The sequence below is a fragment of the Sus scrofa genome, chromosome 2, assembly GCF_000003025.6.
Source record: "Sus scrofa isolate TJ Tabasco breed Duroc chromosome 2, Sscrofa11.1, whole genome shotgun sequence".
Lineage (NCBI taxonomy): Eukaryota > Metazoa > Chordata > Mammalia > Artiodactyla > Suidae > Sus > Sus scrofa.
In genome coordinates, this window is record NC_010444.4 from 60158677 (window position 1) to 60185900 (window position 27224).

General features: G+C 51.1%; 2 protein-coding genes across 2 annotated transcripts in view; both read right to left on the minus strand.

Annotated features, from left to right (window-relative positions):
• COLGALT1 (collagen beta(1-O)galactosyltransferase 1) overlaps positions 1-8075 on the minus strand; it is a 28449-nt gene extending 20374 nt beyond the window's left edge. Inside the window, exons 1-4 of the mRNA XM_003123493.6 lie at positions 7987-8075; positions 3495-4791; positions 1536-1646; positions 209-326 (exon numbers count right to left, since the gene is read on the minus strand). Of these exons, the coding sequence (XP_003123541.1) occupies positions 209-326; positions 1536-1646; positions 3495-3757 (492 nt within the window). The 5' untranslated portion in view covers positions 3758-4791; positions 7987-8075. The remainder of the gene's footprint in view (positions 1-208; positions 327-1535; positions 1647-3494; positions 4792-7986) is intronic.
• FAM129C (family with sequence similarity 129 member C) lies at positions 5583-27096 on the minus strand. The gene is given in 17 exon segments (XM_005661181.3): positions 5583-5742; positions 7987-8070; positions 10458-10547; positions 10550-10568; positions 11990-12075; positions 12078-12096; positions 12177-12293; positions 13833-13991; positions 16577-16767; positions 17411-17573; positions 17798-17902; positions 17993-18108; positions 18730-18897; positions 21222-21336; positions 21949-22074; positions 25422-25552; positions 26873-27096. Coding segments are annotated over 17 exon segments (1851 nt in total). The 5' UTR covers positions 26928-27096; the 3' UTR covers positions 5583-5635.

The window sequence follows — 27224 nt, forward strand, 5'->3', positions numbered from 1 at the left end:
AGAACCCAGGTGGCCCAGGATCAAATCCCAGTTTCTCCACTAACTGGCTGTGTTACCTCCGACAATGCACATCCTCTCTTGGAGTCTCAGTCTCCCCCGAACTCTGTAACATGGGGCTTGTCTCCACATCCCACCACTCCACCCTCCTCCTGGACACCTGAGACCTTCCGCTGGCATGGGTGGGTGGCTGGCTGGCTGAGAAACTCACCAGGATGTAGTCAGCCCACATGTCCCGGGCTGATTTCAGGGCTGCCTGGCGCAACTTCATGACATGCTCATAGCGTGAGTCAGACCAGTGTTTGGGGCCCTCCTCGTCTGGGTAGGACCTGCGGAGAGGCAGCTGGGATGTGGGAAGCACAGGGCACCGTCTGAGCCCAGAAAGGGCTCGAGCTGGCTGAATGTGGGGTGGTCAGGGAGGGCTTCCTGGAGGAAGGGATGTGTAAGCTGGATCTGAAGGCTGGGAAGAAGCCAGGAGAAAATAGGAGGACGGAGGTGTGTCCCAGGTAGTGGGCACAGCATCTGCAAAGGCCCAGAGGGAAAGGGGTCTCTACTGCTTTGCAGGGACACCCCTGAGGGTGAGGAGAAGCCGCTGGGAGAGGTGAAGACACAGAGCAGAACAGCTGAAACCTGTACTTCCAGACTTTGAATCTGGCCTGGGCGTCGAGTGGGTAAAGAAAGAAATCCTGAAGAGTGAAAAGAGGAGTTCCCACTGTGGCAGGACAGAATCAGCAGTGTCTCTGGAGCACTGGGATGAAGGTTCGATACCAGATCCGGCACAGTTAAGGATCCAGCGTTGCCGCAGCTGCAGCATAGGCTGCAAGTGTGGCTCAGATTTGACCCCTGGCTCAGGAACTTCATGTGCCATGGGGCGGCCAAATAAAGGGAAAAAAAAAAAAAAAGAGTGAAAAGAATCAAGGATCCGGAGTTCCCATTGTGGCTCAGTGGTTAACAAATCCGACTAGGAACCATGAGATTGCGGGTTCGATCCCTGGCCTTGCTCAGTGGGTTAAGGATCCGGCATTGCCGTGGGCTGTGGTGTAGGTCGCAGATGTGGCTTGGATCCCACGTTGCTGTGGCTCTGGTGTACGCCAGTGGCTACAGCTCCGATTGGACCCCTAGCTTGGGAACCTCCATATGCTGTGGGAGCAGCCCTGAAAAAGGCAAAAAAAAAGACCAAAAAAAAAAAAAGAATCAAGGATCCAAATCACCCCAGGGTTCACAGGGAAACTAAGCAGCAGAGCTGGTGTCTGGCCTGAGTGAGACAGGGAACAAAGCCAGGCCAGGGAATGAAGGAATTCCAGGTGTAGCAAAGGTCTGGGGTAAAAGTCCAGAGGGAGGATTATGGCCCATTGTGAGGCTGAACTGGGGGTAAGAGTAGCCAAAGCCAGCGCCTGAGGCTGCAGAGTTGGGCTACAGCATCAGGAGCTGAGGGCTGGGGTCTATCCCAAGATGATGGGGAGTTAGGGAGGGTGTGTGAGCAGGGGTACGGCCGAGTCCAGCTGGAGGCGAGGATCAGGGACAGATCTGGCGCTCACCTGGGCTCCTCTGCTGGCCGCCACTCTACAGAGTGGTACAAACTTTTCACGGCCACCAACCATTCCCGAAGCACGGCTGACGTGTTGTCGGAGTTGTGGTCTGTGGCTACCCTGCAGACAGAGCAGGACAGCGAGCAAAGTTAGGGAGGCAAGAGGGGCAGCAGAGAGGCAAGAAGGGCTCCCACGCCCCAGCTGGGCCTCCTATCAGCTTCACAGCCCTGGGCAAGATGCTCCCCACAACCATGCCTCAATTTCCTCATCTGATGCGGACAGGGCCCACTTCACAGGGAGCAGAGGGGATTAAATGAACTAATTTCGCAAAAGCACAATAGATGATGTTAGTACTATGGGACATCTAGGATCGTCTACCCACATTCACCATTAAAGACACGTAATTTAATAAAAATATATATACATCATACAGCCCTGCCCCTCTTCCTCAATTCACCTCAGAGTGGGCTGTGGTCACTCATTGATTCCACAAACATTTCTTTTTTTTTTTTTCTTTTTAGGTTCCCAGGCTAGGGGTCCAATTGGAGCTGTAGCCACTGGTCTAACACCACAGCCACGGCAACACCAGAACTGAGCCGTGTCTGTGAACAACACCACAGCTTACAGCAACACTGGATCCCTAACCCACTGAGCAAGGCCAGGGGTCCAACCTGCGTCCAATGATGCTAGTCAGATTCATTTCCGCTGAGCCATGACAGGAAATTCCACAAACATTTCTTAAGCACCAACTGTGTGCTCGGACTACCCAAGCTGAAGGGAATAAGAACATCTGGGAGTCTAGAGTTTGACCAGGCAGCTGAGAGCTATTCTCCCAAATGAGATTGTTATTTAGTCTACAACAACTTTAGCAGTGATGACAGAATAACAACGATAATAATAACCACGATAGTAATAACCACGATGCCAAGCACAAGGGCTTCACACTCATTAACTGGTTCATCCTCAGAGACAAACCCTACAAGAATTACATTAATATCTCCATTTCGGAGTTCCCGTGGTGGCGCAGTGGTTAACGAATCGACTAGGAACATGAGGATGCGGGTTCGGTCCTGCCTTGCTCAGTGGTTACGATCCGGCGTTGCCGTGAGCTGTGGTGTAGGTTGCAGACGCGGCTCGGATCTCACGTTGCTGTGGCTCTGGCGTAGGCGGTGGCTACAGCTCCGATTCAACCCTAGCCTGGAACCTCCATATGCTCGGAGCGGCCAAGAAATAGCAACAACAAAAAAAAAAAAAAAAAAAAAAAAAAAAAAAAAAAAAAAAAAAAAAAAAAAAAAAATCTCCATTTCCAAATGAGGAAACTGGGGCAAGAGGAGGGAAGTCACCAATTAGTGTTCATGTCCCTGCCCCATTCTGCTTCTAGGAAGGAGACTCTCTCTTCATGCCTTCCGACCCCTACTCTACCACCCACTTTGGTAGTCAGAAGGTAGGAGATCTGGTTCGGGCTGGCTTCAGGGACCAATACAACAGTAGAGTGGAAAGACTTTCAGTTAGTTCAAGTACAATCTGGGCTGCGGCAACGCCCCAGTTGGGGGGGAGGAAGTGCTCCAGGCTTCCCTTCTTTGAAGCTATGTCTGCTAAATGGATTAGGGGGTTAGCCCCAGGCTGCGCCGCACGGGTGATCCGGATATGCCCTAATGGGGCACCAGGAGTCAGGGCAGCGGCCCGCCCCACCCTAAAGAGGCCAGCAGGCAAAGCGCGGTTCCGCTCGGTGCTAATGGGGCAGAAGGGAAGCAAGCAGGAAAGAACGCGTGGGTCTGGCACGCCCCGAAGGGGGACAGCAGGCAGAGCGCACGCGCGGATCTGGCCCGCCCGAAGGAACAGCAAGCCGAGGGCACGCTTGGGTCTGGCCCGTCCTGCCCAGTGCCAAGACAGCGGGCAGGGCGTGGCGTGGACCCGCCGGGATGGGGGCAGCAAGCTGGATGCCGGGCCGGCGGGCACGGAGCTCACCACAGCGCCGTGCGCTCCCGCGGGTGCCGCAGCCGCTCCAGAGCCCCCAGCGTGGAGGGCAACGCGTGGGCCGCGTTGCGCGCCAGCAGCGCGATGAGCACACGCGGCGCCTGCAGCGGCGACTCCGGGCTCCAGCGCTCCTCTGGGAAGTAGGCGGCGGCGCCCGGCGGACCCCCCGGAGGTGATAGCGCCAACAGCAGCAGGAGCAGCAGCGCCAGGAGCGGCTGCCGGTGTCGCCGGCACACGCGTGGGGCCGCCGCCATCGCGCCACGCGTCGCCTTTAAACTGCTTTTCTGCCGGCCGACGCGGACCGCGCCTTAAAGGGGCCGTCGGGGCCCCGCCCCGCCCCTGCCGCGCGCCTTAAAGGGGAGGGGAGGTCCTGGCTTGAGTCGGCAGTCAGGGCCCGCCTCCCAAAGGTCTTAAAGACACAAAGTGCAGTCTACCCTCAGCAGCCGCAGCCCGGAGTGACGTCAGTCTACAGGCGGGCCAGGGACGCCCCGCCCCCTGCTCCCTCCAACTACACGCGGACCTCTACCTCTCCCACCGGGAGCCTCATCTGCTTTGCCATCTAACTAAATTTGTATATGAAGACCTCGGCTGTGACACGAGGCGGACCTGGATGGTTAGGATCTGGTTTGGGATTCATAGGATCTAAGTCTGTAACATGGGTTTTACCATCCTGGTTGTGGACCTCCCTGAGTTATCCCCAGGAGTTGTTGGGTACTAAGTGCATGGGCCCTGGCGTCCCCAAACCCGGCTTCAAATCCAGACCCCACGTGGGCTCCCTTTGTGAGCCTCAGTTTGTCCATCTGTAAAATGGGATCATAAGGATCCCTCAGGTTTGGTGTGAAGATGGAACATGCTGAGCGTATGATCCGCAGGGAAGGTGGACAGTTCCATAGAAATCCCACAAGGGAGTTGTTTTCCAAGAATCAAATGTATTTTCGAATTGTTTTTGTGTCATTCTTAAAAATTAAGTTTTAAGAATGATGCTCAGATGTGTATTTAATAACATGAGTGGTTGGGGGAGGCTCAATACTGAGTAAAATTCAAGGTACAGATAGGGTGTCCTCATTGTGCAAGGAGCTTTCAGGAAAGATGAGAAAAATCTCATTCTACTGGGGGAAGATGAAAATTCTATGGCAAAATAGGAGGAAACCATGGAGTGTGCATGTTCCCCTCTGAAAGCTGAACTGAGAAAACCACTGGGGAAATCCCTCTCGGAACCTCCTCCGGAAGCAGCTGGAAGGCTTGTGATGTGGAGAAGCTGCCAAACTCCAGTGGACAGATGACTTTTCTGGAAAGCAGAGGGAAGCCAGTAAAAACTTTACTCTCAGATGGGAAACTTGATACTAAGTCAAGATTTGGAGCAAACCCCAAAGGCCCAAAGCAAGCTGAGAAAAAAAATCTGTTAGCCTACTTCACAAAGTGTTATTATCCCTAATATACAAAGAGTTCTTAGAGATCAATAAGAAAAAGATTAAAACATCCTAAAGAGGAGTCCTCATTGTGGCGCAGCAGAAATGAATCCAAATAGGAGTCATGAGGTTTCGGGTTTGATCCCTGGCCTCGCTCAGTGGGTTAAGGATCTGGCATTGCTGTGATCTGTGGAGTAGGTCTAAAATGCGGCTCAGATCTGGCATTGCTATGGCTGTGGTGTAGGCCAGCAGCTGTAGCTCTGATTAGACCCCTACCCTGGGAACCTCCATATGCTGTGAGTGCAGCCCTAAAAAGCAAAACAAACAAACAAATAAAAACCTCCTAAAGAGAAAAGTAGGTAAAAGCTATGAAGAGGCCATTCACTAAAACAAAACAAAACATATAAACATACAAACATAGAAATGATCAATAAACATTTTTAGGTTCAAGGTAGTCACAGAAGAAATTCAAAATAAAACAATGAAATTTATGTGTCTATCAAATTGGCAGAGATTTTTCTTTCATGAAAAGTCCTAGTATTTGGAAAGGATATGGAGAATATGCATAAATGCTGCTTGTAGGGGTGTTAAAAGTTTCTGGAAAGGAGTAAGGAGGAGGTGTAGGGGTTATAAAAAGCCTTGAAATGGTACACATGCTTTGACTCAGAAATTCCACTGGTAGACATTTATTCCTTGGGAATGATGATGAATGTGGGCCAAGATTCAGCTCTGGAATGTCCCTGGAGGAGGCAGTGGGCAGAGTGGCTGAACCTTGGTGCCAGAGCCTGGTTGCTTGGAGCAAGTCCCTCTCTGAGCCTCAGTTACCACATCTGTAAAATGGAAAGTGTCATAAGGATGGCAAGACATTTGGACTCATCAAATGTCTGGCACATAATAAGTGCCCAGTAAATGGAAGCTTAGCAATAAAAACTTCATAGAAATGTAAAAGCACCCAGAAAATAAGTGGGCCAAGGAGAGAAAAAGAGGTTCACAGAGACGTTCCCAAACATACGAAAAGGTTCTTCACTTTATCCCCTATAAGACATACTCATTAAAATAATGCCAAGATACCATTTTGCACCCAGGAGATCTGAGAAATCCCGTCAGCTGACAACCTATGGGGAAGTGGGCCACCTCTGCACAGATGAGGGGCACCAGGTGGGACCATCCTGGTGGAGAGCCCTCTGGAGACTGCTATTGACATGACAAGCACACATGCTCCAGTCACTGAGATTTCACCTTGAGGGATTTACCCAGAGATCCACACTTCCAGGAAAATCATGAAATCATGTACAAGGTCATTCACTGTGGCATTAGCTGTTAGTGCAAAAGACTAGAAGCAGAACCCCATTATTAGTTAGATTCTGGTTAAATAGATTAAGGGGACCATTCACAATCCCTCATCCTCAGTTGTTCTTGTTGTTGTTGTTGTTTATTTTGTTTGGGTTTTTGTTTGATTTTTGGTTTTTTGTCTTTTTAGGGCCTCACCTGTGGCATATGGAAGTTCCCAGGCTAGGGTTTGAATCAGAGCTGCAGCTGTCAGCCTATACCACAGCCACAGCAATGCCAGATCCGAGCCCCATTTGCAACCTTCACTGCAGCTCACAGCAATGCTGGATCCTTTAACCCACTGAGAAGGGCCAGGGATTGAACCTGCATCTTCATGGATACTAGTCAGGCTCTTAACCCACTGAGCCACAACAGGAACTCTCCTCATCCTTAGTTTTAAATCTCCAAATATTCTGACACTGGAAGTCTTTCTAAGAGTGTTAGTCTTCACTTTTCCCAGCGTGCATAAATATACATCAGTTTCCCTGCAGCTATTGACTATGAGATGCTGCCCCAAATCAGCTAGGGAGTGTGGTAGTTAGCTATTGCTGCATAACAAATGACCCCAAAAGTTAGGCACTGAAAACTGACATGTTTATTATTGCAGAGTTGCTGCGGGTGAAGAATGCAGGAGCCGCTTAGCTGGGTGGATTTACAAGGTTCTCCTAAAGTAATACCTGGGATTTCCCTGGTGGCACAGTGGGTTAAGGATATGGCATTGTCACTGCTGTGACTTGGGTTTGCTCCCTGGCCCAGGAACTTCCACATGTCTTGGGTGTGGCCAAAACAAACAAACAAACAAGAATAAAACAGCGATACCCAAGAGGGTTGAGGAGCTGTCAGCCATTCCAGAATCTCCGAATCAGCCCTGGGTTCTGAATATCCAGATTATAGACATCCTGTCTTCTGGTCCATTCTTTTTTTTTTTTTTTTTTTTTTTTTTTTGGTCTTTTTGCCTTTTCTAGGGCCGCTCTCACGGCATATGGAGGTTCCCAGGCTAGGGTCTAATCGGAGCTGTAGCCACCGGCCTACACCAGAGCCACAGCAATGCGGGATCCGAGCTGCATCTGCAACCTACACCACAGCTCATGGCAACGCCGGATCCTTAACCCACTGAGAAAGGCCAGGGACCAAATCCACAACCTCATGGTTCCTAGTCGGATTCGTTAACCACTGGGCTATGACAGGAACTCCCCTCTGGTCCAGTCTAGATGGACCAGTTGTTTTCTGCCCAATTTCAGTGACGTCCTCATGAAACACTTCCATCTTAGGGCTGGAGTTCAGGATGCCTGTACCACCAGTAGTGTCAGCCTCAGCCCTACATGCATTTACTACTCCAACAAGGAGCTCATGGTAGGGTCTTACAGTAGGAAGTTAGGCTGCCCCTGACCTGAGCCTGGTTCCCTGTATCCATCTTACAGAGCCCTTGTTCAAGGTGAGCCCAGAGCTCCCATCACCACCATCTCCCCCATCCGTCTTGGGAACCAATATCCACAGGAAGAGTCCCTACAGAAAACTGGCAAGAAAAAATGGAACACAAATTCATATGAATGTCAGAGGGGTACTTCTGTCGCTCAGGCAGTTTCTCCCCATTGCTCTAGTTCACCACAAGTTTGGCCAACCAGCCAGGTCAGTAGACAAGGTGGAATGCTGTTCCATCCAAGAACTCACATTTATGACCATCTTGTACACCTCATGTAGCCCACCCCACCCCCCAGCAATTCAAGAACCTCTGAGGTCCTCACCTGCTCCTGCCTGGTCCCATGGAGCCTCTGAACAGTCATCCAGAGTGCAGGACACGTTGCTGGCACCGAGGGCCTTTTTCAGTTCTAGAAGAAGAGATTAAACCCCTGGAGCCACCTAGATAAGCCCCAGCATCCTAGGGCTCCCGTGAATTATCCAGAGAGGCACAAGAGGACAAAGGATGGAGGAAATGTCTCAACCAGGAACCCTAAACAAGTGACTCACAGGAGTTTCTCTCTGCCTGTGCCCATTGCAGACATTGCTAGCCAATCCCCACACCTTCACTGAGCTTAGGTCCTACCCATCCTACCTTCCCGCAGGGCACTTCAAAGCAGACCTCACAAATCAATTAAGGATAGAAACACCCCCCCCCCCCCACACACACACAGGACATGTAAAACCTCTAGGAACGGAAACCTGTTATCTGGATATTTTTTTTTTTCCAACCAGAGAATAGCCTTTTTCCATTTTTTTTTTTTTCTTTTTGGGGCCTCACCTGTGGCATGTGGAAGTTCCCAGGCTAGGGGTCATATTGGAGCTGTAGCTGCCAGCCTACCCCACAGCTACAGCAATGCTGATCCAAGTCCACATCCAAGCCCGCAATGCCAGATCCTTAATCACTGAGCAAGGTCAGGGATCGGGTTCTTAGAGCCACAATGGGAACTCTGCCTTTTTCCATTTTAAATGTCCCCTTTTCTAAGGCAACTCTTTTCTTTTTGTTTGGCCATGCACAGACCAAGGATACTTTTCGCCCTCACTTCCTGGCTCTCAGAGCCCTGCTATCTCTAGATTTCTCCCACCTTTCCAACCGTTCCTTCTGTGCCCATTCTTTGTCTTTGTGTCCTTCAAGTTCAGGGTCTTTGGGACTCCTCTCCTTTTGCATCCCCAGGGTTGTGGTCCCTCCCATGCATTCAGTGACACCCCAGGTCAAAAACAACATCTGGCCTCTGCCTCCTCCTCATGCCTGGGCTCCAGCCCCTTCTTGCTGCCCCTGCTTGAGTCCACCCCTTGCCCCGCCCCCAACCATGCCCTCAGCTTCCTCCCTGGCTTCCAGTCTGGCCACCGCTGTCCTCTGCTCACACACACTCCATGGATCCCCAAGATCTGCCACAAAATGTCTAAACTCCTCTGCCGTCATTTAAGACCCTGCACATCTGCCCAGCCTCCTCTCCTGACTTCGGAGTCAGCCATGTGGATACCGTGACATTTCCTGAATCTCCATTACACACTGTTAGTACACATCTCTCAGCAGTCACAGGCACTGGGTCATGAGAGAGCAGACAAGGTGGGAGGGAGAAACGATGATTTAAGAGCCTCTTCCCAGGAGTTCCCATTGTGGTCAGTGGAAACGAACCCAACTAGTATCCATGAGGATTGGGTTCAATCCTTGGCCTTGCTCAGTGGGTTAAGGATCCAGCATTGCCGTGAGCTGTGGTGTAGGTTGCAGACGCAGCTCAGATCCTGCGTTGCTGTGGCTCTGGCATAGGCCAGCAGCTGCAGCTTCGATTAGACCCCTAGCCTGGGAACTTCCATATGCCACAGATTCAGCTCTTAAAAAAAAAAAAAAACAAAAACAAAAACAGAAATAAAAACAGAATATTGGTAACAAAATAAAGTCTAACCTTAAAAAAAAAAAAAAAAGAAAATGGAGTTCCCGTCATGGCTCAGTGGTTAAGGAATCCGACTAGGAACCATGAGGTTTTGGGTTCGATCCCTGGGCTTGCTCAGTGGGTTAAGGATCTGGTGTTGCCATGAGCTGTGGTGTAGGTCACAGATGCAGCTCAGATCCTGCGTTGCTGTGGCTCTGGCATAGGCTGGCAGCTACAGCTCCGATTCAACCCCTAGCCTGGGAACCTCCATATGCCGTGAGAGTGGCCCTAGAAAAGGCAAAAAGACAAAAAAAAAAAAAAAAAAAAAAAAAAAAGAGAGAAAGAGAGAGAGATTCTTCCCAGCCCAGGAAATCCTGAGAGGCCCATCCCACGTCCAAGTACTCTTTTTTTTTTTTTTAAGGACCACACCTATAGCATTGGCTTGTAGCAATGCCAGATCCTTAACCCACTGAGTGAGGCCAGGTATCGAACCTGCATCCTCATAGATACTAGTAGAGTTCTTAAAGTGCTGAACCACAATAGGAATTCTCCAAGTACTCTTGAGGCCTCAGTGCCACCCAGAATAAAACAGAGATTGTTGAATGAACAAATGTAAAAGTCTATACCGGATTTTTGAATTTTGCCTCCTTTCTCTCAACCTAAGAACTCCTACACATCCCTCAAAGCCCCACTCAATGTCCCCTCCTTCAGGGAGCTTCCACTGCCCCCTTATGCTTGCCACCCAGACGCCCTCTGTCCCAGTCCTGGCCCTTAGTTAAAGGGTAGTGTTCACAGGAAGTGAGAGGCCATGGGGACTCTCAGAGGGCTCAGTATACAGTCAGGGGTCTCCAGGCTCCTCTGAGCTGTGGGGGGATGGGGCTCACCTTGATTGATCCTTTGCAGCAGGACACCCCGGACGACATCCTCATAGATGCCTTCAATGGTCAGGGCAGGGCTGCCCATAGCAAGGACCTCCCTTCAAACTCAGGCAGCTCCTGGAACCAAGGCAGGTGAGGGGCTGGGCTGGAGGGGTGGGTTGTGTGTGACTCGAGTTTGACCCCCAACTCTGCCCCTGATTAGCCAGGGAAACCTGAGCCTCAGTTTCCTCTTTATTTTGTTTTATTTTTTGAAAGAACTGGGTGTTTATTTTATTTTATATTTTTACAGCTGCGCATGTGGCATATGGAAGTTCCCAGGCTAGGGGTTGAATGGGAGCTGCAGCTGCTGGCCTACGCCACAGCCACAGTAGTGTGGGATCTACGCTGCAACTTGGGGCAACTCGGGATCCTTAACCCACTGAGCAAAGCCAGGGATCAAACCTGTATCCTCGCGGACACTATGTTGGGTTCTTAACCCACTGAGTCCCAATAGGAACTCCAGTTTCCTCACCTTTTTTTTTGGCTGCCCTGAGGTATGTGGAGTTCCCGGGCCAACTGCAGCAATGCCTCCTTAACCCACTGTGTCGGGGATTGAACCTGCGTCCCAGCATTCCCAAGACGCACTCATCCTGTTGTACCACAACAGGAACTCCAGTTTCCTCATCTTTTAATGGACTCCTTGGAGTTCCACTGTGGTGCAGCAGGTTAAGGATCCAGCGTTGCCACAGCTGTGGTATACGCTGCAGCTGCAGCTCACACTCAATCCCTGGCCTGGGAACTTCCATATGCTGTAGATACAGTCAAAAAAGAGAAAAGGGAAAAAAAACTTTTAAGTGAACTCCTTGATTCATTATTTCCTCAGGATAATGAGGAAATTTCAGGGTTTTGGGGGGGGGTGAAACAAAGCATATCACACCTCAGTGGGAAAAGTATAGGGTTTTTACTGGGACCCCTCACAGCCACTTCCTGCCTGACCCCTGATTCAGAGACCCTCCTGGTGCCCCTAAGCCTTGTGTAGCCAGGCCCCTTTGGCCTCTCCTCACATCTCCTTCCTACCCTCTTGCTCACCAAGCTCCAGCCACATGCACCTCCTCACTGTTGCTCCAACCTACCAGGCACAGATGTACCTCAGGACCTTTGCACATGCTGTACCCTCTGCCTGGAGCACTCTTCCCCAGGACATGGTTCAGGCCTTTAGTTCACTGCTTCTCAAGCATCATCTTCTCCCTAACCACTCAGCACCAATCCCCCGCCCCCACACATGATCCCCTCTGCCCCCTCCCTTCTCTGAAGCTTGTGTCACCTGCTGCTAAGTGATGCATGGGACTGCACGTCAGCTCTCAAATGACTAAGCATAGTCATGGGAGAAGCCAAGGGCATCATGGGGGCCCAGAAGAGCCATCCGACACAACCCCAGGGTTCAGGGACCAAAAGTCTAATTGTCACAGTGGTTCTTTGAGGGAGAGAACACTCTTCCCACCTTACAGAAAGACACGGAGGCTGGATCGCTCTATAGGACCTGTCCCCCATCAGCTCACCGCTTTGCAGCTTGGCTCCAGCTGGCTCAACACGAAGGGCAAGAAGATGCAGAGCAGCCAGCCATGGATGAACTTCCTCCGTGCGAGCCACTATCCGACCGGAATTTCTGCACGACACACACAACAGCTGGTTCCCTAACCACCCAAGTACCCAGGCCCACTGCCATGCCCTCCCCACAGACCTCACCTTCAGCACACGCCCCCCAACTTTCTCCAGCTGCTGGGCAGCCTGGTCACAGTCTAGGGCCGTGGTCAGATACTGGTCAGCCAGCTGCAGGAAGGTGGCCACGGCATCAGCCATGAGCTGTGGGAGGAGATGCTAAGATGAGCCCTGGGCATCCAAGCTCTTTCTGGGCCCCACACCTGCCTGGCTGAACCCTTCTCAGCATCCAGCCTGCTCTGACCAGCTACTTCCCCCCAACCTCCTTTTTGGGTCAAGAAAAAATACCCTCTGCCTCTCAGGAGATGGGGCTCATCCAATCACTGACAGAGTGCCCAGCATGGGGAGCAGCAAGCTGTCCAGACTTCAGCCTTCTTGGCTGAGTGATCTGGGCAGTACCCAAACTGAACGACCGTGCCAGGCAGCAATGGGTCTTCTCCATCCCTGTTTCTTTCACTCATCATGTCCATTAGCATGTCCCATCCCATTGGCCTTAAATACACACCCTGCTTCTCTCCACCAACCCATTCTGGTTCAGACCTCCTCTACCTCTGCGCAGACAGCCCCTCTTCCCCAAGTCAGGCAGCACTTTCTAAAAAAAAAAACTCTTGAAGTTCCCCTTGTGACTCCACAGAAACAAACCAGACTAGTATCCATGAGGATGCAAGTTCAATTCCTGGTCTCGCTCAGTGGGTTATGGTTCTGGCATTACCACAAGTTGCAGTGTAGGTTGCAAACGTGGTTTGGTCTGGCATTGCTATGGCTGTGGCATGGGGCTGGCAGCTGCAGCTCTGATTCGATCCCTAGCCTGGGAATTTCCACATGCCACAGTGCAGCCTTAAAAAAAAAAACCTTGAGGAGTTCCCATCGTGGCTCAGTGGTTAACGAATCCGACTAGGAACCATGAGGTTGCGGGTTTGATCCCTGGCCTTGCTCAGTGGGTTAAGGATCCAGCGTCACCGTGAGCTGTGGTGTAGGTTGCAAACATGGCTCGGATCCCGAATTACTATGGCTCTGGCATAGGCCGGTGGCTACATCTCTGATTGGACCCCTAGCCTGGGAACCTCTATATGCCATGGGAGCAGCCCAAGAAATGGCAAAAAGACACACATACACACACACCCCTTGAATCCCCTGTCCACAGACCTGCTGTAGCTCCCACTGCCCTCAGACAGAGCCCAGTATCCTTAGCCCCATACTCAAGGCCCTGACCCATTTGTCCCCCAAACTCACTGGCGTATCTCTCACATCTCTGCCTCCCTCAAAACCTACAACCCAATGTCTACAAATTGCTTCATTTTCCCTAAATGCAGACAAGCTCTCTCACCTCCTAGGGCTTATCCACACTATTCCCTCCAGCCAGGACATGCCGCATTCTCATTCCTCCCCTGGTGGCTCCAGCCCAAAAGTCCTCTCCTCCTAGAGCCCTCCCAACCTTAGAGATGGATTAGATCGGGTACCTCTTCTGGGTTCTACACCACCAGTGTGTCTCCATCAGAGCCCTGTCCACCAGGCATTGTCACTGCCTTGTCATGAGCTCACATCTGTATGACACTGGGAGCATGGTGAGGGAGGGCCAGGTCTATCTGGGTCTTCGTGGTCTCCCCAGCACACACTTGGCACCTACTCAGGGCAGGTTGCCATCCCTACCTCGCCTCCTCCCAACCTCCCACTCATCCTCACCTGCTGTGCGAGATCCTGGGCACCAAACACCAGGCTCTGTGTTCCAAAGAAGCCAAATGGTGCTGTAAGCTGCCCTAGGCGCCCCCGGCTCTGCTCAGCCTCGTGGTAGCAGGTCTGCATCAGCTCTGGATCCCATGGCATCTCCCCAAATGAGTAAACCTGTGTTCCAGTGGCAGTCAGGTGAGAAAAACACCATCAGCCAATGGGAAAACAGGGCCAAGGTCCTCACAGCCAATTTGTTGAAGGAGAAACACAAATGGAAACACATCCCACTTCAGTTGTCACCAAAAAAATGCATAGCAAAAGTAATAGTGACATATGGTGTGATGGACATTAAATGGTAAAACTTAAAAAAAATGATAACATGTGGTGCTGGCATGACTGAGGGGAAATGAGCACACTCAGCCCTTGTCATACTAATACCATCACCCGATATTCTCTGTTCTGGATCCTGGGGTTACAGAGATGGAATAATCCAATATGGTATTTGCCCTCAAGGAGCTCATGGAAAAGTTGGAGGAGACAGACTGTAGACAAAGAAAACAATTTTGTGTAAACGCTTCTGTGAGGAGGGAAGCCAAGGGAATTGTAGATGCAGAAAAGACCAGGAAAAGTTCCTAAAGGAGGTGATTATGAAATGGAGAGGTGAGAATTAATAAAGGGAAGCCTCATTTAAAATGAAGTTGCTGGAGGAGTTCCCGTCGTGGCACAGCGGTTAACGAATCCGACTAGGAACCATGAGGTTGCGGGTTCGATCCCTGCCCTTGCTCAGTGGGTTAAGGATCCGGCGTTGCTGTGAGCTGTGGTGTAGGTTGCAGACGCGGCTCGGATCCCACATTGATGTGGCTCTGGCGTAGGCTGGCAGCTACAGCTCCGATTAGACCCCTAGCCTGGGAACCTCCATATGCCACGGGAGTGGCCCAAGAAATGGCAAAAAGACAAATAAATAAATAAATAAATAAAAGTAAAATAAAATGAAGTTGCTGGAGTTCCTGTCATGACTCTCAGTGGTTAACAAATACAACTAGGAACCATGAGATTGCAGGTTCAATCCCTGGCCTCACTCAGTGTGTTAAGGATCCAGCATTGCCATGAGCTATAGTGTAGGTCACAGATGAGGCTCAGGTCCTGAGTTGCTGTGGCTCTGTCATAGGCCAGCAGTTACAGCTCCAATTCGACCCCTAGCCTGGGAACCTCCATATGCTGCAGGTGTGGCCCTAGAAAAGACAAAAAAATAAATAAAATAAAATAAAATGAAGTTGCTTAACCATGAAGAGGCAGTTCTCATGCACTGCCTCTCCTTGCCCCCTTCAGACTCCAAACAAGAAGAGGCATACCCTACATTCCCAACAGGAAAAGAGTTAGTACTTTACCACTCCAGAGGAGGAAGATTTTCTCCTTGCCCAGCAACAGCCCCAGCCAATGAGAGACTACCACTACTAGCTAATGAGAAATTGTCACCATGCTGAATTCTGGCTTTCTTTCAAAGCAGCCCCTCCCAACTTCCTCCTTTTTCTCTATAAAGTAATGCACTTCACCTCTGTTTGCCAGACTTCCCTATGTTTTTGTTGTAGCTTGCATGTCCCACATTGCAGTTCTGGTTATACTCCCCGCCTCCTCGAAACATTTTGCTGGTAAAATTAACTGGCTGTTTTATTTAAAGGTTAACAGATGCTTAACAAGTTGAAGGTTCCCTGACACATAGTAGGAAAGTTTCCTGACATGTTAAATATCAGAAGAACTGGAATTCCTGCCATGGCTCAGCAGTAACGAACCTGACTAGTATCCATGAGGATGCCAGCTCAATCCCTGGCCTCACTCAATGAGTTAAGGATCCAGTGTTGCCTCGAGCTGTGGGGTAGGTCAAAGACACAGCTAGGATCCCATGCTGCTGTGGCTGTGGCGTAGGCTGGCAGCTGCAGCTCCAGTTCGACCCCTAGCCTGGGAACTTCCACATGCCATCGGTGTGACCCTAAAAAGACAAATAAATACATAAATACCAGAAGAACTGAGCTGACCTGCGTGGACCAGAATTCTCTGGTTCAGGGGGTGGAGTAGGCTGTGACCAAAGAGGGGACTAGGCAAAGGAAGAGTTTATGGGGAAGGTGACTCTAGACTGATGTTACAGAAATGCTAATCTTGTCATCTTACTTCTTCTATTCCCCTATGTAATTAAACTGTGCACCAGTGACCATAGCATGGTGGTCCATCTTAAGTAAGTAAGAAGTAGCCTACAAGAAAGGTTGGAGATTTTTCACAGAGTTCCTGTCGTGGTGCAGCTGAAACAAATCCGACTAGGAACCATGAGGTTAAGGGTTCGATCCCTGGCCTTACTCAGTGGGTTAAGATCCCCGTTGCCCTAAGCTGAGGTGTAGGTCGCAGATGAGGCTCGGATCTGGCGTTGCTGTGGCTGTGGCATAGGTCGGCAACTGTAGGTCAGATTAGATCTGGGAACCTCCAGGTGCCATGGGTGTGGCCCTAAAAAGCAAAAAAAAAAAAAAAAAAAAAAGTTGAGAGATTTTCAAAAGAAAAAGTTTTCAAACAAGAATGACGCAAGCTTCACACAACTCTTTTATTCACCTTTGAGGGTCCAACTCATCCACATGGATTTAGAGACAGTCCTCATTTATTTGGACAAGCATTAGCCAGAGATCTGGCAAACTTTAAGGCTTCTAAGCCTGTTAATTCAATATGTGGGCGACATAGCCCATAGGTCCAATGAACTCCCACCCACCGAAGCTCACCTCCTTCCGCAGGCGGGCACCTGAGGAGCTCCTACGCAGGTGGCGGGAGAGGCGGTCCATACCCTGGGTTAGAAGGGTCTGCACCACCGTGAGTTCGGCTTCCAAGGTGCTCAGCAGCGTCTGCGTGACCCGGGGCAGCTGCATATCCACCTTCCTGTGCAGGCACGATTCGAGGGGACCCTGGACCTCGGCTGCAAGTGGAAAACACTGGCCTGGATCTCCTCTTTTACGTGCTCCGCAATTACGCGGTAAAGGTGCTAGGGAATGTGGTCATGGGCTCAACAGGGTTAAGTGGACCGGAGCGCAGACTCTGAACATCCTCCCCTATCCCATTTTACAGATAAGAAAACCGAGGCTTCAGATGCAATGAGGATCGGCTCAAAGTCGCACACTGGGAGGCAGAGTCTGAATTTCAACCCAGTTCTCTTTGTTACTGAGCTGAGTGGGAGCCATCTCTGCCGCGGTCTGACGGGTCAACCCACAATCCGGGTCAGGCCTGCTAACCCTCCCGCCTCTCCCCACCCAGTCTCGGTCTCTGGACTTCTCCGCTTCATCACTGGCCCTTCCCCTTCCCACGGCCCCGCCCTCCCTCTTGACACTGTACTCGTCTTGTCCCCTCCACCTAAGCCTCAAGGCCACACCCATTCTCTCTCTTAGACCCCCCTCTTTCCTTTTTCAGCCTTGGCCCTGCCGAGTCTTCCGGGTCCAGAGGGTTGGCCCCGCCCGGGTGGGCCCCGCCCCTCACACCCAAGCTGTTCCCCATTTTCCTCTCAGGCTCCCGGCCACGCCTCCACACCAGACCACGCCCTTGAAGGCCACGCCCCCAGGCCTCACCCTGAAGCCTCCCAGCCACCCGCGCTTGCAGCTGCAACATCTGTTCCACGTCAGGTCGGATCGTTCTCTCCAGAGCCACGAGAAGCTCGTCCTTTTCGGGCTGGAAGGCGCGGAGCCCCGCGGAGGCCCCGGCCAGGACTGCAGCGTGGACAGCGTCCAGGAGCTGCCCAGACAGGCCGAGGGGACCCCACACGGGCCAGGGGTGTGGTGAGAGTCGAAATGGAACAGAGGTGGGAGGACAGAGAGACAGAAACAGACGCAGAGAGACAGGGAGAGAGGTTGGGCGACAGTTGCAGGGAGGGCAAAGCTGGGTATCCAGCTCCGGCTCCTAGCCCCCTCCACCGCTCACGGCGTATCCCTGCCCCACCTCCTCAACGCCGCGCCTACCTTGGTCCAGGACCAGGCCCGGGCGCGGCCGGACTCCCGCAGGCCGGGCAGAGTCTGGGATCGCAGCTCAGGCAGCAGTTGCCGCATCAGTACCGCAGTCAGCACCTGCGGGAGAAGTGACCATGGGTACGGCGGTGAGCCGAGAGGGGTCCTGGTGTCCCCGGGGTCCAGGATATGACTTTGCACTGCACTGACCTCGGCATCTGAGCCCAGGGTCGCGTCGTCGTCGCCAAAATGGCCTCGCTGCTGCCGGTAGAGCCGTATGGCATCCAGGAAGGCACGGGCGGCGGGGGCTTGACTTCTCCGCAGAACTGAGAGGACGGCTTCTCAGTGCCTGCCCACCCCTCCCCAGCCCTCTGACTGCTTGGCTCCCCGTCGCCTTAAGGGGGAGCCCTCCGCCTCCTCCTTGCTGGGTCCCAAACAGCTAAGTCTCACCCACTTCCAGACCTTTGCACAAAGCGCCCTGCTCGGGGAACACGCTCCCCTAAGACCACCACGAGCCCATATGGAGCCTTTATACCATTTTGGAAAAGGCATCCCCGGCGGCGGTCACAGCCCAGGTCCCACTGCAGTCTTTAATTGCCTCTTCAGTTAAGTATGTTTGTTCAGTCAACAACCTATCTAGCCATATGTGTCTGTCCTGTTCCTCTTCTTCACCTGACTGGCTTCTCATCTTTTTCAGGCCCCAGTTTCACCATCCCGCCTCTGAGTAGCTCTCCCTGATTCCCTGGGCTAGGCTCCACAGGGCTGTGTCCTCATCACAACCCTAACCACACATGACTGCCTATTTCTCATGTCTCTCCCCCGTCCCCACAATCCATTTTATAGATAAGGAAACTGAGGCTTGGAGAGGATCCCACAGCCAGCAGGAGCAGAGACATTTGACCCCAGACTCTGCGCCCCATCACTGCCTGCCCTTTCCCCAGCCCCACCTGTGCCTCGAAGCCGGATGCCGCCCTGCAGGGCTAGGCTCCAGGCCTGTTGCATCTTCCCTGTGGCTGCAGAGAGACAGAGGTGCCGGCGGAATGGGTGCTGCAGGAACAGGGGGAACTGAACAGGAGTTTCCAAAAGCAGGTCAGGCTCTTCCTGTGTATGGTCTCCTGAAAGCAGACAGAGGAGGCTGCATCTTCATTCATTCATTCACTCTACATTCATTCACTAGGAGAAAATCACCATAAAATGCTTAGAGGAATCCTTATTCCAGCTCAGTCTCAGGGGAGGTGTGCCCAGGGCAGACATCAGCAATCTATCCCAGAATTGTTTCCCAGCTTCAGCACCCTGCTTGACACAGAGGCCTGAGCAGCCACCAAAAATCTGTCCAAGTTGGCATGTGATCTGAACCCTGCTTGCTGTGGGGTGCTAGAGTCAGCTAGGCCAGGTTCAAACCTGGCCAGACCATTGGCTAGCACTTTGCGCAGATTTTCAGCTCCCTGAACCTCAGTGTTCCTACCTGTAAAATGGGCTAAAAAGTAATGCCAGTGGAGTTCGCTGGTGGCTCAGTGGGTTAAGGATCCAGTGTTGTTACTGCAGCAGCTTGGGTCGCTGCTGTGGCAAGGGTTCCATTCCTGGCCCAGGTTTGATCTCTAGCCTGGGAACTTCTGAATGCCACAGGCCCAGCCAAAAATTTTTAAAAAATGAAAAACAAAAAAAAGTAATACCAATGAACTAGAACTGTTGGGAGGACAAAAATTAGTGAATTCATTATTAATTTTTTGGCCACACCCACTGCATATAAAAGTTCCTGGACCAGGATGGAAACCGAGCTGCAGCTGTGACCATGGCACAGCTGCAGCAATGCTGGATCCTTAACCTGCTGTGCCACAGCAGGAACTCCGAGTGAATTTATTTTTATTAAGTTGGAGGGACTTCCTGTCGTGGCTTAATGGAAACGAACCCGACTAGTATCCATGAGGACGCAGGTTCCATCCCTGGCTCACTCAGTGGGTTAAGAATCCAGTGTTGCCATGAACTGTGGTATAGCTCGCAGACATGGCTCAAATCCCACATTGATAATGGCTATAGTGTGGGCCCACAGCTGCAGCTTCAATTCGACCCCTAGTCTGGGAATTTCCATATGCCACACCTGCAGCCTTAAAAAAAATCAAGCTGGAGCCTCCTAAATCTTCAGTGTTTTGTTCTGACTTCCAGAATGATACATACAGACTGCAGTAAAATGCAATAATCCAGAAGGTGAACGTTCCTGGTCATCCAGCCCTTCAACCGCAGCCCTCAGAGGCAACAATCACTGTAAACAGTTTGGGGAGCATTACTTCAGATTTTAAAATCTGTACAAAATTGCACAGGGTGCATTTTTTAACAAGGTGAAGTTTTCTGACCTATAACTGGTCTTTTGGCTCCTGCCTATGTCTGGGACAACTTCAGTGGCTACGCGCGCAGCTTTCCTTTCTAAGGGCCGGGTTGTGATTTATTTAATCAGCCCCAAAGGAGGGGTATTTGCAACATCATCAACAGTTCTGCAGACTGTTCTTGTTGCTACATCTTTGCATTATGAGACAGCAGGATAGCTTGGCAGTGAAGCAAAAGGTGCAATTCTGGCTCTGTCCCTCAGCCTCAGTGTCCCCACCTTTGAAATGGGGTGCTTAGTGATGGGGCTGCCTCCTGGGCTGATGCATTGAGATGACAGAGGTTCATCAGATGCATGCCAGCCCACTTATGCTGCTCCTTACCCTCTCTAGAGAGAAAAGGAGGAGGAAGAGGGAGAGGGAGGGAGGAAGAACCCTCCTGGAAACACTGGACTGAACAATTACATTCTGCAGCAAATCTGTGTGATTTTTCCTGTCCACAACTGCCCATCTCCCCACATACTTGCTGACACAGGTTTTTATCATTTTTACCTTGTTTCTGGTCTGGTGACCTAACTTCTTCATCTGACAAGAGTGGGTATTGTTCTTTCTAGAGCTGAGGTGCTCACCCAGAGGTAGTGGTGCCCCTGGGGACAGTTGGCAATATCTGGAGATATATTTGGTTGTCATACTGAGGGTGGGGAGTACTACTGGTGGGTGGAGGCCAGAGATACTATTCAACATCCTGAAAAGCACAGGGCAGCCCCCATGGCAAAGAATGACTTGGCCCCCAGTGTCAATGGTGCTGAAGTAGGAGTTCCCATTGTGGGTCAGTGGTAACAAACCCGACTAGCATCCATAAGGACTAGGGTTCAATCCCTGGCCTCGCTCAATAAGTTAAGGATCTGGCTTTGCCGTGAGCTGTGGTGTAGGTCGCAGATGCGGCTCAGATCTGGCATTGCTGTGGCTATGGTATAGGTCAGCAGTTGCAGCTCTGATTCGACCCCTAGCCTGGGAATTTCCATATGCTCACGTGTGACCTTTAAAAAAAGACACACACACACACAAAAAAACAGTGCTAAAGTAGAGAAACCTGCTCTTGGGGTCCCCGGAAGCCTTACCCGAGGAGTCTGGGCACAGAGCATCCAAGAGGCGCAGATATTCACTCTGGGAAGTCAAAACTGTGTACCCAGTCAGGGGTGTGGATTCCAGGGGATGGTCCCCATTTTCATATTCCTACAAAAGGCATCCAAAGAACCACATTGGGACAGGTCTCGATCATGGCCTCTACGCAATATGGGACCAGGGGAAGGTTTCTGGCTAACTGGGGAAGTCCTCCACCCCCACCTCCCTCCCTCCACCCCTCCCTCCTTCTATGTGCACCCCCCCTTTCCCGATAGTTGATCACCCAGGACCCCTGGTGTGCTAGTCAGTCCCAAGTGCTGTGTGAGGATTATCTCATCAAATCCTCACAAGCCCATGCGGCAGAGATTGTCCTCATCCCATTTCACAGAGATGGAAACTGAGTCCCAGGGAGACAAGTGATCTGCCTGGATTCCCCAGCTGGGAAGCAGGGCATGGGCAGGATGTGCAAAGCCCTCACAAGTCTCATCCTCAGCTCTGCTGATAATGATGAGGGAGTCCCTACCCCTGGCCCAGGCCTCAGTTTACCCACCAGACACAGCAGGAGATGGCCATCCACCCTGGGTCAAGAACACAGGTGACCTTGATTCATACTCAATGATTGAAGAGGGGGGGTGGCTCTGTTGGGAACTGGACCCCAAACCCCAGCTGGGGAGGGTGGGATGGAGAGGCCAGAGGTAGGTGGGCTGCAGGCCACTCACTTACCTCCCTGTGGCTGAACCACTCCAGACGGCCGTCCCCACGCAGGACACAGAAGATTGGCTGCCACTGGGGTGGGTGGCCCTGTAGCAGGGTCAGGGGCCCTCGGTGCTCACGGACTCGGGGCAGCTTCTATGGGAGAATGGGTGGACAGGTGTCAGGAGCATGGTGTCCAGACCACTCAGACAGCTCCTGCTATGGCCCTGGGTGCCCCCAAGTACAGGGTGTTAGGGTGCTGCTGGTGTGTTATATTTTTTTTTTCCCCGCTTTATTTCTTTTATTCTTTTAAGGGCTGCACCTGTAGCATATGGATGTTCCTGAGCCAGGAGGGGTCGAATCAGAGCTGCAGCTGCTGTTGTTTTATACCACAGCCACAGCAATGCCAGATCCAAGCTGCATCTGCGACCTATGCCACAGCTAATGGCAATGGCAGGTCCTTAAGCCACTGAGCAAGGTCAGGGATCAAACCTGCATCCTCATGGATACTAGTTGGGTTCTTAATCCACTGAGAATGGGAACCTAGTATTACATTCTTTATCAAGCATACTCACAGCCTTCTTCCACATAAGAACTGAGGTGGACACTTTTGTTATCCCTGATTTACTAGCAAGGGGACCCTTCCCCATTTGAGCTTCAGATGATACCTCAGCCCTGGCCAACATCTTGATTGCAGCCCATGAGACACCCTGAAAGAAAGGACCCAGGAAAACCCCATCTAGATTCCTGACCCACAGCAACTGTGAGACAATAAACATGTGTTGTTTTAAGCACTGACTGTGTGGGGTATTGTTACACAGCATAGCTTACTAATACAGGTGGGATTGCTGGGTCATGGAGCAGGTATAGTTTAACCTTATGAGAAGCAAGGGACATCACCTCCTTTCATCTTCTTTAGCAATCTCACCACCTGGCCATCTGAACAGTATGCATTTGTTTCATCTCCAGGTCTGAGAGTAGTGCCTGATGCACAGTCGGCACTCGGTAACAATTTGATGATTAATTGAGCAACACTGGTGATGTTTTGTTTCTTTGGCGAGGTAGTGGGAAACCAGAGGTTTGTTAAATGATTCTACATCCCTCTCTTAGGTCTAAGATTTTGCACAGTGATATTGTTAAAATGTTCTTATAGAAATGATATACCTCCATGGAGTTCCCGTCATGGCTCAGTGTTAACGAATCCAACTAAGAACCATGAGGTTGCAGGTTCGATCCCTGGCCTTGCTCATTGGGTTAAGGATCCAGCATTGCCTTGAGCTGTGGTGTAGGTCGCAGACAAGGCTCGGATCCTGCAATGCTGTGGCTGTTGTGTAGGCCTGCAGCTACAGCTCCAATTAGACCCCTAGCCTGGGAACCTCCACATGCTGTGGGAGCACCCTTCGAAAAGGCAAAAAGACAAAAAAAAAAAAAAAAAAAAAGAAAAAAGAAAAAAGAAATGATATACCTCATGCAAATATATAAAAATTGGTATTAAAGAGGAGTTCCCGTCATGGCTCAGTGGTTAACCAATCCAACTAGGAACCATGAGAATGTGGGTTCGATCTCTGGCCTTGCTCAGTGGGTTAAGGATCCAGCATTGCGATGAGTTGTGGTGTAGGTTGCAGACACGGCTCGGACCCCACATTGCTGTGGCTCTGGCGTAGGCCCGCAGCTACAGCTCCAATTAGACCCCTAGCCTGGGAACCTCCATATGCAGTGGGAGCGGCCCCCAAAAATGGCAAAAAGACAAAAAAAAATAGTATTAAATAAAACATTCCAACTGAAGTGAGGGGAAACCCCTTCACACTGCTTGAACCCCAACATTAGCTGTGCCCTGGTCCAGGTGGCTGGGATCAGCAAGTGGGGAAAGGTACAGTGGAGGCAAAGCCCAGGCCCCATGATGCCCCAGGTGGGATGGGGGAGTCCCAGGTGGGAGGGGGCTCTGTGTTCCTGGAGCCAGGGAGCCCCACCCCAGGGCAGGCACAACTGAGAGAAGGGGCATCTGAGAGAGGAAATCTCAGAGCTCCGACTGGGACAGGGGACCCAGCGTCACAAAGAGTGTGGGCTCTGGGTTTGAACACTTTGCGTCTTGCTGGCAATGTGACTTTGGGCAGGTCACTTCACCTCTCTGTGCCCTATTTTCCTCACTGGTCAAAGACCCATCTCCTGGGCTGGTAAAGACCGAGTAGGTTGGGCAGGGCGTGTGGATATCCTGGGCACCACTTTCCAGCTCAGGAGACATTTGGAGCTTGGCCTGGGCAGCTCCAAGCTGTTTTGTTCCATCCACAAAGTCTTCCTGAGCCCCTACTAAGGACAGGCATAATATGGGCACATGGGGTCAGGGTGAAGTGGAGAAGAGGCTTGCCCCTATCCTTGCAAAGCAGACAAATAGAGGTGGTGGGTATGTGACCAGGGAGAAACAGACAATTTGGGGGGGGGGTGTTCCTAGAGGAGGTGCCCGAGTTAAACGGGGCAGTGGTAATCAAGGAAGGCTTCTTGGAAGAAGTAGCAGCCAAAGTGTGGGGAGGAATGGCACATGCAAAGGCTGGGGGGTCCCATGGGAGTGCTGTGCCTTGGGGTGCTGCACTCAGGCAGGCCACACCTTTTCCAGCTTCAGGGCTTTTGCATTGCTGTGCCATCCGCCTAGAATGCCCTTCCCATTCTGAGTTCCATCTCTGGCTCCTTCTAATCCTTTACATCTCAGCTCAAAAGGACCTTCCTACACCCCAGTTTCCTGCCCCCGACACCGCCTTTCATTTTGTCTTTCTAGTACCTATCTGAAGTTATCCTGAGTTCCCGTTGTAGCTCAGAGGCTTAAGAACCCAACATAGTGTCTGTGAGGATGCAGGTTTGATCCCTGGCCTCGATCAGTGGGTTAAGGATCCGGTGTTGCTGCAAGCTGTGGCATAGGTCAAAGATGCAGCTTGAATCAGGCATTGCTGTGACTGTGGCATAGGCCTGCAGCTGCAGTTCTGATTGGACCCTAGCCTGGGAACTTCCATATGCTGCAGGTGTGGCCCTTTAAAAAAAAAAAAAAAAAGAGTTTATTCTGCATCCTGATGTTAACTTGATAACTAATTTGTCATCATTCCTCCTCCCCCACCCATTAGACTGTGAGCTTCAAAGGCCAGAGCAGGATCTGTTTCAGTTACTACTCTGTCCCCAGCATCCAGCCTGGGATGTGGCATGCAGTAGATTAAATGGCCAGTGAATGTTCCAAGAATGAGGTGTGTGTTGGGGCTTTTTTGGGCTGCACCTGTGGCACGCAGAAATTCCTGGGCTAGGGATCAAATCCATGCCACAGCAATGACCCAAGCCAGAGCAGTCACAATGTTGGATCCTTAACCTGCTGAGCCAGCAGGGAACTCCAAGAAGGAATTTTTAACAGTTATCCCTGGTCAAGGAACTAGTGAAGGCAAAGGTGTGTGCAGCAATCCTTGAATGAATGAATGGCCTCTTTCACCTCGCCCACTCAACATCCCCTCCCCTTTTGCAGCACCCACTTTGCTGTGCAGTAGCTGGCATCCGGCTGGCTCCTGGGGGCCCAGCTCTTGGGAGATCTGCCACAGGACCGAGGCTGCCAGTTGCCCACGGTAGCAGGGCAGGAAGTTCCTCAGTAGGGTGTCCACCTGGCCTGCAGGGACAAGGTAAGGTGGCTGAATCAGGCTCCCTCCCAACCTGCTGAAGGTAGGGGCATAATAGGCAGAGAAGCCACTTATTGACTCCTGCACTCATCCCGAAGTTGCCCAAAAAGATTTGCTCCAATTCCATTCACACTTAACCCTTCACTGCCTGTTTTTATCCACATGGGGGTTGGGAAGGGGGAGTTAAAGGACACGGGCTTAATTTGTAACTGAGGTTCAACACACCTTAATTGTACAAAGCATAGAATTTAATGAGTTTGACATATATACACACCCATAAAACCATCATCATGATCAAGATAAAAAACAGAGGGATTACACCTGAAAGTTCCCTTGTGCCCCTTACCTGGGGAGATTTTCAAAATCTTAAAAGCTTCACCCAGCATAAGGGACCTTTCTGGGATGACGGAAGTGTTCTGTACCCTGATCTAGGAGGTGATTACATAAGTGTTAAAGTTCTTCAAGCTGCTCCTCTAAGATATGCGCACTTGACCGTATGTAAAACATATCTATTTTGCCACCTGGAATGTGGACTCAATGACTGGAGCTTCAGCAGCTATTCTGTGTCATGAGGCAATCTCAGGCAAAGAAGCCACACAAGGTAGAGCCATGAGATGAAGATTTGGATTGTCTAACTTTTACCAGCCTGCCTGCCACTGTACCCCTCTATAGGAGGGAGAAATAAATCTTTATCTTGTTTAAGCCACTACAGGAAAAAAAATTCTGACACTTTGCAGAGCTTATTGATTCCAATGGTGTAATGATAACTTGACCTGGTTTCCTAGTCTGGATAATAAGCCCACCGTGTCTCTAGCACCCAGTAAGTGCTCAACTGTGAGTACAGAGGATGGAGGACACTGGCCCTTCTCTGTCTCAAATTGGGAACTGTGACTTGGTCCCTAGAGTCCACACAGAAAGTTCCCTTGTGCCGGGTGAGGCTTTTAAGATTTTAAAATCTTTGCAGACTTATGCTAAAAAAGTACTCCTTATTTACCTGGCCCACTTGGGAGGATCATCCCACAAGATCTGGCTGGGCTTGGGCACTGCCTACCTGGCCCCATGCCCTGAGTTTGGTTACCAGATTTACCAAATAAAAGTACAATACACCAATTAAATTTGAATTTCAGGTAAATAAGGAATACTTTTTTAGCATAAATATGCAAAATCTGGGACACACTTAAACTAAAAAAAAAAAAAAAAAAAAAAAAAGTATTCATTGCTTACCTGGAATTCACATGAATAAAGCATCCTGGGTACAACCCGCCCTGAACCCCATCCACCAACCTCCTGCCCCTTCCCATTCGGCTCACCTCTCAGCTGCTTCTGCTGCCGCTTGTCCAGAGGGCTTGAGGGCCGCCCACCCATCCTGCTGCCGTCCCTTGGGCTCCCCTGAGAGTGAAGCAGACACTCCTCCCTCCCTACGACCCCTAGACTCCTCAGTTCAGGACACACTGGGGTCAGAGCGGCCAGTGAGGGTCCTCCCTGCTGTGGAGACCAGCTGCCTGGAGTCAGAAAGCAGAGCTTGGTCCCAGTGTGTGTGGGATGCCTGCTCCCTGTCCTGCCCTGCCCCCCACCCCGCCCCACCCTGCACCTGTGTCCTCCTGGTTCCCCTGAGGCCAAGTCCCCCAGAGCTGGTGGTTTCTGTAGGGACTTCCCCCAGGG